At 54.7% G+C, this 11308-nt stretch overlaps 1 protein-coding gene across 6 annotated transcripts; it reads left to right on the plus strand.

The window, feature by feature from the left end:
• Window positions 1-617: 617 nt before the first annotated feature.
• Window positions 618-9557, plus strand: LOC101102327 (cytochrome c oxidase subunit 4 isoform 2, mitochondrial). 6 transcript variants are annotated; one of them, XM_042229978.2, is made up of 8 exons: window positions 618-772; window positions 1132-1782; window positions 2475-2511; window positions 3949-3984; window positions 5091-5172; window positions 6968-7132; window positions 7936-8067; window positions 9318-9557. In XM_042229978.2, exons 2-8 carry the CDS (start codon window positions 1691-1693, stop codon window positions 9452-9454), a joined length of 681 nt encoding a protein of 226 aa, XP_042085912.1. In that variant the 5' UTR covers window positions 618-772; window positions 1132-1690; the 3' UTR covers window positions 9455-9557. The 6 variants fall into 6 exon arrangements, with proteins under 6 accessions (XP_042085912.1, XP_060252998.1, XP_042085911.1 ...); XM_060397015.1 differs by lacking the exon at window positions 1132-1782; XM_042229977.2 differs by having other exon boundaries at window positions 1132-3984.
• Window positions 9558-11308: the final 1751 nt, after the last annotated feature.

The following is an 11308-nucleotide window of genomic DNA, read 5'->3' on the forward strand; positions in this document are numbered from 1 at the left end:
CAAGTTCTGACCAAACCCCACCCCCGCGCCCCATCTCCTGGCCCAAGGCGAGTTCGGGTGCCCTTCCTGCGGTCAGAGTGTGAGGGCCTTGGTGCCCGGATAGGGGAACGCCTTCGCCTACTCTGCTTCTGCGATCGCCTGCAACGTGGAGTCTCCAGCTTGCACCTCAAGGACCACCTGGTTGGGGGAAGGACCTGAGCAGGCTGGAGGGGGCGGGGCCCCGGGGATCAACGGAGCGGGCCTGCGGGACAGTCAGCGCGAGGTGGGAGCGGGCGCGCACCGGAGGGGAGTGGCAGAGCAGGCAGGGCCTCTGGGGCGGATCTAGGGGGAGGAGGCGGGGCATCGAGGGGCGGGGTTTTAGTGACTGACAGGGTAGGGGCGTGACTTTCGCGTGCTGCGGAGACTGCAGTGAGGGCAGGGCTAGGGAGGGGGCGGTGCCACAAATGACCGAAAGAACAAGGCAGGAGCCAGGGCGAGGGTTTATCGAGCCTTGGGAAGGCAGTGCCAGAATGACGGACTGGGCAAGGGGCTGGCCCGGGCTGAGCGACTGAGGACGAGCCTCAGGGTAGGGGCGGGGTCGGCGGGCGGGCTAAGCTAGGCGAGCCGGGCACCGCCAGGGATAAATGACGCGGCTGGGACGGGGCTGAAGATGGTGGAATGCTAGCCTACGAGGTAGAGTGCAGAAGAGCGGGCACGAAGACTGCCCGAGGGACCAGGGAAGGATGACTGGCAGCTCCAGGACGGGGAATGAGGGAGGAGACGACGGGCGTAGGTGAGTAGTGTGAGTGACAAGACAGGTGGCGGGACCTGGTATAAAGGCCGCTTGTGGGTGGGGCCAAGGGGCCATGAGTGGCAACCTCATGGTCCCTTGGGGTCTGCCTCAAACATCTTCCCTGCAACTCTGAGAGGAATTGCTCTTCCGGCTGAACATATAGGGCTTCGTGCATTTCATGCCCCAGGTGTGGTGCAGAGACATCAGACCTGCCGGAAGGAGGTTTCCATCTTCCAAGCCACCGGTCCCAATGAAATCCAGCCTAGGGCGTTCCTAGGGCCAGGGAACCCGCCACTAGCGATTGTCCCCGTGGTAGCCCTGGTTCCGCGTTGGTTCTGACCCGGTCCGTCTGTCTACAGTTGCAGAAGCGCTGTCTGTCTGAACTGCTTCCTGGTGTATCTCCAGGTCTTCGATCGACGATCTCCGGGCCTGAGCTGCTGCCTGGAGCCGCCCGGGGCCCTGAAGGCCTCAGTGTTCCTGAATTACAGTGTCTGCTGGGAGTTGGCGCGTTAGCAGGCATTCCAGCTGGAGAGAAGGCTAGGGATAGGCTCTTTGTCGTGACCACGCCTCTCTGTTCGCTGGCCCCTCCCTCCACCCAGCTGGCCCCACCCACCTAGTGCCTCCGCCCCTGCTCTTCCCCGGCCCCACCGTGGCCCCCTTCGCAGTCCCCGCCCCTAAGGATAAACGCTGTCCACTCCTACTCTCAGGCTCCGGCTACCCGCCATCTCCCGCTCAGTCCTTGGCCTCGTCCCACGCCCTTTCCCGTCTCAGGCTCCCTATGTTCAAACGGCTCCAGGAGCTACTATGAGGCTGGGAATACGAGTCCGCGACGCTTTGTCCAACACAACAGCTCTTATTTTCACCTTCGGGTGCTTTCTCGGTATCTCCTCCGGGCTGGGAGAATGAAGGTGGTCCTGCATGAAGTCTGAATTGGGCGAGGGGAATGCTGAGATCGTGGCTCAGGTCTTTGTGTCTGGGCAGAATCTCAGGGGCTCCCTGAACCTGATCAAGTGAGTGACAGCTGTTTCTTTCTGTAATATGGGCTCCCCCAGGGAGGGTTGTAGTCGCAGGGCCTCTCACCTCCCATTCCAGCTGTTTCTGAAATCTCAGCCTGTATTTACATAGAGGACCCCTTGCCTTGAGTGGGTTGTAATACTCTACCTGGAGCCCGCCTTGTGCCTACCAAGGTTCCCAGGGAAGACTCCTACTCCCTGGCCCTGACACCTCTGAGAGATCTGTTTTATGGAAGAGTCTGACTATTCCCAGGTTCCAGGCCTTGAGACACTGCTGGGCATCACCCCCAAGACGGTCCTGCTGCCCTATGTCAACCTTGAGCCGCCTGGAGCCTGCCATCACCCCATCACCCTCAGCCCTGGGGCCAGCTTCCCAAACAGATGTTCTTTGTCACAACGTTATCCCACATCTGGAGACCGGAGTTCCCACAGAGGCAGGAGTGGGAGATGGTAGAGGAAAACAGAGGGTCACGTTCTCCAGATGACTTCTCTTGGGAGGCTTGTGAGCTCTGGGATAACTGAGGCTCAGAAATGGCGCTGCTTGGTCGCCATTGAGGCAGCAATAGAGCTGCCACTCACACAGCAGCCACTCACTCCAGTGCAACCAGCCTGGAAAGTTCTGATGAGACTCCAACTGTATCCTCCCCAGGCTGCCTGAAGGCAGGTCTTCCCTCTTCTTCTGTCCTTAGGCTTACTCTTCAGGACATCCTGGACAGCATCCAAGAGGTGAGGTGGTCCTCTTGGGGTTCTCTCAACTCTGGAATCCCCTTGATCATGGGGAAGGGGGAGCAGCAGTGTCCAGGAGTAAGCAGGGCCAATCCTGGGCGCCAGGGGCTGTTAGACATCCGGGAGACTCCCACACTGCCTGCTCACCTCCCAGAATGGAGGGGGCCTGCACCCTGCCCACTGTAGGGTCTCTCTCTTCAAGGCTCATCTGCCTCTGGAGCAGTAAGCCCCTTCTTCCAGGCAGTGGATAGAGTGGGTCTCTGTGCTTTCACTGGGCTACAGGAACCCTGATGGATGGGTGGGTCCTCTGCACACCTCACTGGACCAGAGCTTGGACACCTAGAAAGCTCTGGTCCCAGGCCACAGAAGGGACTCACAGCCTTCACCCATCAGTCCAGCATCAGTATTCTAACAATCCCAAGCCACATTTACTGAACTCATTTTCTGCTCCAATAACCACATCACTCCCTCCCCTTTTTATCTTTGTTGGCCTCCTGTCTTTAAAATAAAATTTGAGATCCACACCATGACTTCCAAAGCCCTGCTTGGTGTTCCAGTCTCTCTCCAACTTTCTCCTTTGCCCATTACAATCTGACCAAGATGATCTCTCTCTATTCTATGAACACATCTGTGTTTTTCTGCCTTTGGGTCTTTGCCCAGGCCTCTCTCTACTTGGAACTAGATCGTAAGCCCTATAATGGCAAGGACTGTGTTCAGTTTTGTTTATCTCTAAATCCTCACGCTTTTAAACAATAGACAATAATGCCAGCTCTAACAGGTCTTAATAAACAGTCCTGGAATAAATGTGCCTGATGCTTTTCTATTGACGTATTTAATCTTTATACAAAGAGACTCAGGGAGGTTTAGCCATTTGTTAAAGGTCACACAGCTAAGAGCTGAACCCCAGAGGGAGGCATTTTTACCTATCATTGTGATTGGGGGCATGAGTGCCAGGTGGTATACCACAGGCCATCCCCAAATTCTAAATGCTTGTAGCTTCCTGCAGCAGGGAGCATTGGGTCTGCCCTGGAAAGCTGGCAAGACTTGGGTCTTCCAAAGCCCTCCGAGAATATTCCAGGTAGAAGAAACAGCGGTGAGCAGAAGGGCGAAGGCAGGAAGATCCAGCTCCTGGGACAACCAGGCTCAGAGGGCTGGGCCAGTCCAGGACACACAGCTGCCTGGACCCAGGGCTCTATCAGCTGGTGGTCTCCAGAGGCCAGACCCCGATGGGCAGGGAAATTGATGCATGGTGTCAGTATCACTGTGCAATCCCTCTCCCCAGGCTGTGGGTGGGAGCCCCCAGGGACGCGGGCTGGGCGCTCACAGGCAGGACGTTCCCACGCAGGGGCGGCCCTGGGGAAGGCTGCAGGGCGGGCCCCAGGCAGGCGCCAGCAGTCCAATCCCTCTGCAGCCTGTTCTCTGTTACTTGCTCTGCAGACCTGGGTCGTGTTCTGGCTCCCTCCAAGCCTCAAGGTGAGTGAGTGGCTGGGGGGAGCCCCAGCTGCCCAGACACGGGCCAGTGGGGGATGCGGCTGGGACTCTGGCTTTCAAAACCCCGTCAGGACCTGTGGGGTCACTGCTCTGGAGGAGGATCTGGGGGCTGGGGGCTACTGGCAGCTCAAGGGTGAGGGGAATTTTCCTCTGTCCACATATGGGACACTGCCTCTTTCCTCAAAGGTAGATTACTCCTTCTCTCTCCCCACAGGTGGGGCTCTGTCACCCACTTTTCACTGATGGGGACCCTTTCCTTTCCAGATGTGGGGTGTCTGTCCACTTTCCACATATGGTACACCCTACCCTCTATCTAATTATTGGGTGCCCTTCTCTCTCTAGATGTAGGGGTCCTTTCAGTTTCCAGAAGTGGGATACTCTCTTCTGCTCCCCAGATGTGTGCCCCCTCTTCCTACCTCTGACCCAGTTTGGTCTTTATCCCCCTCTGAATCTCCTCCTCACAGCCTCCTTGCCCCCTGCCCCCCCGCCGCCCCAGGTTGCCAAATCCTGATTTTCCCTGGGGATGGGGGGGTTGGGCTCGCCTGTCCCTGTCTCCCACCAGGTCCAGCAGAGCAGTCTTTCCAGGCACGTAGGCAACCAATTACGGCGGCGGGAGGGGAGAGGGGGAGGGCAAACCATCTGCAGGAGACCTTGGCAGATGGCCCTGTAAGCAAGACAGTTATCCCAGGAACTGCTCCCTCCTGACCTGGACTCCCACCCTGTTTCCTCTGGGGGGCAAACAGCTGAGAGAGCTTGTCTAAGCTAGCCACCCACTGTGAGCTGAGGCTGGGACTAGAATTGAGGCTCCCAGATCCAAACTGTTCAGGCCCTGACTTAAGAATTAGGCCTTGTCCCACTTCTCAGATGGCAAACTGAGGCCCCAGGAGGGGGCTCCAAATGTCTAGAAGCCCCATCTACCCATCATACAAACTTAGAAGGGGGCAGGGGCTGGAGATGACCTTGATATCCTGGAGACCATGCCCTTCCCAGTCACCACACCTGTGTAAACCCTGTGTCTCTTGTCTGGGTCCTGAGGGGAAGGGCAGAGGGCAATGTGAGGGCAGGACTCACCCCAAACCACGCCCCAGATGTCCTTCAGAGCTGCCTGGAGCTTGACCCTGAGGAAAGGGGGCCTTGGAATTCGAGGGATCCACACCCCAGGAAGTACCGGTAAGACGTGGACATGCCCTCCCTTGCCTAGCTCCGAGGCTTGGGGCAGGGGTCCTGTCTGCAGGCTGCTCCCAGTCCTTTCCATGCTGCTCTGGGCCTGTCCTGAACCATTTCACATAATCCTGGTCCTTGGTGGGGGGCCGTGTTCATCCAGGAAATAGACAGCAGCCCCTTCCCTCGAAGTGTTCTCAGGGCCTGATGCCTGTACCTCAGGTTCCTAAGGCCTTTGTGTCCGGAGGCAGAGGGTGCTGACAGAACCTTCCAGACCTTTGTGTCCAAGCCAGTTGGAAGAAAGAGGCCTAAATAAGGGGAGACTTGAGCCAGATAGACGGGTCTTCTTGATCCTCTGGAGAATGATAACAGATAACATTTATTGAGCCCTTACTGTGTGCCCTGAGCTGGGATCAATGTTTTGCACAGATTAACACATTCGGATTTCATAGCAGCCACGTGAAGTGGACACTGTGCATTATCTCCCTTTCTCAGATGAACAAATGGTCCCAGAGCCAGGACTCTTTTTCCCAAAGCAGTTCCCACGCTCTCCGGGCAAGGTGGTACCAATGCCCTCCTGGAGGGCATCCCAGGTGACAGTAAACAGAAGAAGCTTTACTGAGACTCTTCTAGGGCCTAGCCTTGTTTGGACACTCACACGGAGCCCTTGAGGGCTAGGCGATCAGGGAGAGCTTCCAGGCATGGAAGTGAGACGTGAAACCAACCTCTATCAGTGTAACTTATGTGTGTCAGGCCCCGGGCATTATCTTGAAGCTTCCACAACAGTGTGAGATAGGATCGCTTACTATCCCCACTTTCCAGGTGAAGACGTGGAACACAGTGAGGTAAAGAGGGCTTGTCGGAGCTGAGGCAGGGTGGACCTGGGGTCTCATGACTCCAAAGCCATGCCGGTGACCACTCATTTCGGGCACAGGCCTAGTGCTTTCCAGTTTGCGGAGCAGTTTCCCAACTGCCATCCCAGGTTCCTCGCTCTGAGTCTTCCCCCGCCCGCTGCCTGGCCTGATGTGCCATCCCCACTGCAGATCTTCCCAGAGGACACAGGGCTGGAGCCAGAGGGGCTGAACTGCCGCCCTGGCCCAGCTCCCTCTTGCTCTGTGAACTTCAGTAAGTCCCTTAGCTACTCAGTTTCTTCCTCTGCTGCTGCTGCTGCTGCTAAGTCGCTTCAGTCATGTCCGACTCTGTGTGATCCCATAGACCACAGCCCCCCAGGCTCCCCCGTCCCTGGGATTCTCCAGGCAAGAACACTGGAGTGAGTTGCCATTTCCTTCTCCAATGCATGAAAGTGAAAAGGGGAAGGGAAGTCACTCAGTCTTCCTCTAAGAGGAGAATAATATCACTCTCTCAGAGCCATGCCAAGCCAATGAGTCAACTCCCCCAAAGGCCTTAGCATGGTTCCTGGCACACAGTTTAAGTGCTCAATAAGTGCTGCTGCTAAGTCGCTTCAGTCGTGTCCGACTCTGTGTGACCCCATAGACGGCAGCCCATCAGGTTCCGCCATCCCTGGGAATCTCCAGGCAAGAACGCTGGAGTGGGTTGCCATTTCCTTCTCCAATGCATGAAAGTGAAAAGTGAAAGTGAAGTCGCTCAGTCCTGTCCGACTCTTAGCGACCCCATGGACTGCAGCCTACCAGGCTCCTCAGCCCATGGATTTTCCAGGCAAGAGTACTGGAGTGGGTTGCCATTGCCTTCTCTGGCAATAAGTGCTACCCTCTTTATTAATCTTTCGGTTGGTGCTGGGATGTCTCAGGGGCAGCTTCATCTCAGCTCCTCCCTGTGCCCACAGCACATGGCAAGGAGAAGATGCCCCCCTACACTAACTACCATGCCCAGCGCTCCTACCCCATGCCCGACGAGCCCTTCTGCATGGAACTCAACGCGGAGCAGCGGGCCCTCAAGGAGAAGGAGAAGGGCAGCTGGACCCAGCTGAGCCACGCCGAGAAGGTGGCCCGTAGGTCTCAGGGTGGGGATGGGGGTGATTTTGCAAAGAAGGGCCTGGCCTGTTAGGGATCAGCCGTAGGGAGAAACCCTGGCCAAGATAGCAAGAACCCACTCACCCAAATACTCAAACGCATACCTGAGTGGTGAAATTCATTCCTTTGTTCATTCAGTTTTTAATTCACACGACTGTTTGAGCACAGCCTGATGCTAGGTGATGCTGGGGACACAGAAGTGAATCATGGGGCGGGTTCCTGCCCTTAGGGTGCTCCCAGTCCAGTGGGGGAACCAATGCAAACCCAGAAAGCTGTAATAGAGGATATGCTGCTGGGTGAAGTGTGTTCATGGGGCTGTGAGAACCCAAAGGAGAGAGTGAGATGCAATCCTGGTAGGCTTTCCCAAGAAGAGTTGTTTCAGCTGGCCTTGGATGGTGAGGGGCAGGGGCTGCCAGGCAGTGGGAACAGCATGGGGAAGGATACAGGAGCTGGAGAGCATGGAGAGTCCTGGGCTTCACTGAGTGGTGTTGGGGGGATGGAGCAGAAAGAGGCAGGTGAGTTGGATGGGAGAGCAGGAGTCTGGCACTGGGAAGCAGGAAGGATGTGTGACACCAAGTGCTGCCTGCCAATAGTGCCCCCAGGAGCCTCGAGCCTCATCATCAGCTGTGCTTTGCACACAGTAGATGCTCAGTAGGAATTTGCTGAATGGACAGCTTCTGCTGCAGGGAGGGGGTGGCTGGAGGTCCCTGAGGCCAAGAGTTGGCCCAAGAATTGGATGTATCTGAAGCCTCCCGCCTGCCCCCCGCCCACCTGCCTCCAGTGTACCGGCTCCAGTTCCATGAGACCTTCGCGGAGATGAACCGTCGTTCCAACGAGTGGAAGACAGTGATGGGCTGTGTCTTTTTCTTCTGTGGATTCACAGGTCTGCTGATTTGGTGGCAGCGGGTCTATGGTGAGTGGCAGTGCCTCACCCAGCCAGTGTCCTCAGCCATGCCCTTGTGGTCACAACCATCAGCCAAGTTTTGATAAGTGAACTAAGCTAGTACTCATCTGAAGAGTTTTTGAAAAGTCCTCCAGACTGATGTAGGGTGAAGGGCAGACCATGGCTGCCTGGGTTGGAATGTAGAGACTCTACCTCTCTGGGTCTTAACTCCCTCATCTGTAAAATGGGAATAATAGTGCCTACATCTCAGGGTTCTTGTGAAGATTTAATGAGAGAGCTGTAGGCTAGTGCCAGGCACACAGTTATGAATGGTGTTGTTACTGATTGCTGTTATTGGCCATGAACTCTTCAACATATTGCTTCAGCTGCTGTAACAAAGAGTCTCCAATATTCAAGAGCTTAAACAATATAGAAGATGGTTTCTTATGCTTCCCCCTTACTTAACTCCAATAAAACTAGCTGCTCTCATCTTCTTCTTCCTGAGAGGAAGCAAAAGAAACTATCTCATCCTGGAAGCTTCCCAATAAGTTGGAACAAACTCAGTAATTATAACTATGGTGGTGGTGGTTTAGTTGCTATGTTGTGTCAGATTCTTGCAACCCCATGGACTGTGGCCTGCCAGGTTCCTCTGTCTGTGGGATTCTCCAGGCAAGAATACTGGAGTGGGTTGCCATTTCCTTCTCCAGGGGATCTTCCTGACCCAGGTATAGAATCTAGGTCTCCTGTACTACAGGCAGATTCTTTACCAACTGAGCTACCAGGGAAGCTATGGTAGCTATCATATATTAGGAGTTTAATATCTGTCCTGCATTCTGCTAATTGCAGTATAAATACTAACAAATTCAGTCTCACAAGCCTAGTGGACAGGATCTGTTTTCAACAGGTTAGGAAACTGGGGCTCAGAGATGAAGTGACTTGTTCAGGGTAACACAGTAAGGGAATGGTGGAACTGAGATTTGGAACCAAAAAGACTTTAAGCCAGTGCTCCTCCTATCCTTAGGTCCCAGAGTAGATGAGGAAACTGAGCCTGAGAAAGGGGAAGGACCTCGCCCAGTTCCCCCAGTGAGTCCAAGACGAAGCTGGGGACAGAACCTGGAGTGCAGCTTTAGTGGGGAGTCTAGTAGGGAATGGAGAGAGTGGAGAGGGGTCCTCAGTGCAGGGCATCTCCACCCCATGCCTGGACACCCTGACTCAGGGGGAGAGGGTGGGCTTGGCAGGGTCCCATATGCCCCCGTTCCTACCTGTTTCCTTCCCTGCAGTGTTCCCTAAGAAACCCATCACCCTGACGGATGAGTGGAAGGCCCAGCAGCTCCAGCGCACCCTGGACATGAAGGGCAACCCCGTGCAAGGCCTGGCCTCCCGGTGGGACTATGAGAGGAAGGAGTGGAAGAAGTGACATGGAATCCCGGTGGCTCCCCCTGCAGCTCCACCATCATCCAGAGCCTATGGAGGCCCCTCCCCTCCTTTAACCCCAATAAAGCTGGTGGCTCTCATCTGCCTTTAGTCTCCACCACAGCCTCTACCTGCCATAAAGCCTACATTATACCTAAGATTAGGCAGGACAGTAAGTGAGGGGCAATAAGCCACTTGCCAGGACCTCACTTATCAGGGAGGGCTTTCCAGAGGAGAAGGGGTTGGGGTTGAGCCTTTCGTGATAGGTGGGATTCGGAATGGCAGGAGGGAGAGGGAAGGCATTCCAGGTGGAGGGAATGGCTTGAGCAGAGGTAAAGACACTCCTTTGCTCTGTCAATTAGCAAATACTTACTGGGTATCTGCTGTGTGCCAGGGACTAATCCAGGCCCTGGGGATGCAACAGTGAACCACACATAGTCTCTGGCCTCCTGAAGGAGGCGTTTCTTGTGTGTGTGTGTGTGTGTGTGTGTGTGTGCGCGCGAGTGTGCGCACGTGGTGGGGGAGACAGAAAAGGCAATAAGTCAGTACAGTACACAGCATGTTACGCTGTAGTCAGTGCTATGAGGGAATAAAACAGAGCAGAATAAAGGGGCAGAGCTAAAAGGGCTTTGGAGGGTGGTAGGTGGAGCTTCTTAGACGAGGTGGCAAATGAGAAAACAAAACAGCAAGTGAAAAGATCTTGAGACAGGATTTTAGTTTGTCTGTGGAACATCAAGGGGGCCACAGTGACTGGAGCAGAATGACCTGGAATATTCTAAGAAGGTGTGTGCTGAGGGAGAGGCTTGGTCTTGGGGCACAAAGCAGATTATATAGGAACACACACACACACACACACACGCACACACACACACACACACTCCAGAACCAAGACGAGAAGCCTCCTTTCTTCTTGGTTTGTCCCCTTCAGCACCCTCTGCTGGCAAAGTCCAGCATCTCACTGTACAGGGGACAATGCTCATTGTCTTAGAGCAGGCACTGAGGGGTGAGTTTGAGGTGGAGAGACAATACATTGATAACTGGCACAGCATCTTTGAGAAAGTCTTGACCAGGCCAATAGGGAGTTTTAGAGCCAAAAAGGAGGAGTCTTGTATTGGGAAAAATGGACCCATCCCTAGAGCCCCCCTGTGCTCAGTCCTTGGCTAGGAGCAGCCTGGGGGACTCTGGCTGTGGCAGGAACACTCAGGAGCTCTGAAAGTGTGGCAGCCAGAGATGATATACCTACCCTCCTCATAGCAGGTTCTCTTGAGAGCCATCTGAGCAGCACACCTCCGCGGACACCCTGGATGCGGACGGAGGGACTCAGCAGGGCAGCTGGGACAATATTCATTCAATCAGCAAAGACTTACTGTGCGTCCACTACATGCAGGCTCGGGGGCAGAGTGAATGAGACCTCACTCCAGTGTTATGAGTTCCAGTCCTCAAGAATCTGAAAGTCTGTAATTGTCACCCTAGTCAATTACAGAACAAATGAGTGCTAAGAAGGGGAGGTAGGTGGTATTGATACTTGGACTGGCCTAATCTACAGAAGTCAGGGTGGGCTTCCCTGAAGAAATGTCTTCATGTTGAGATATTGTTGCCAAAATTCAGCCCCTGTATACTGGTGCCGGATTAAACCTCAGAGACAAAGTTTTGGGAGAATTAGGAAGAAATAGTTTTATTGCTTTTCTAGGCAAAGGGGGGCCACAGTGAGAGAGAGCAAATTTTTTTTTGCTCTCAAGACTGACCTGCCCTGAAGGGGACAGTGAGGAGTACTCGTGGACATTGTTCTGATTGGTTGGTGGTGAGGTAATTGGGAGGAAGCGTCATCAACCTTCCAGTGCCAGCCCGTCTGGGGTCT

This window comes from Ovis aries, chromosome 13 (genome assembly GCF_016772045.2).
Source record: "Ovis aries strain OAR_USU_Benz2616 breed Rambouillet chromosome 13, ARS-UI_Ramb_v3.0, whole genome shotgun sequence".
NCBI classification, from domain to species: domain Eukaryota; kingdom Metazoa; phylum Chordata; class Mammalia; order Artiodactyla; family Bovidae; genus Ovis; species Ovis aries.

Bases quoted from the DNA above. Each gene is read 5' to 3' on its own strand.
- LOC101102327 (XM_060397014.1), top strand. From the start codon at position 3,754: ATGCATGGTGTCAGTATCACTGTGCAATCCCTCTCCCCAGGCTGTGGG. The intron at 3,985-5,090 runs GTGAGTGAGTGG...ACCACGCCCCAG, and splicing joins GGCTCCCTCCAAGCCTCAAG to ATGTCCTTCAGAGCTGCCTG. The intron at 8,068-9,317 runs GTGAGTGGCAGT...CCTTCCCTGCAG, and splicing joins TTGGTGGCAGCGGGTCTATG to TGTTCCCTAAGAAACCCATC.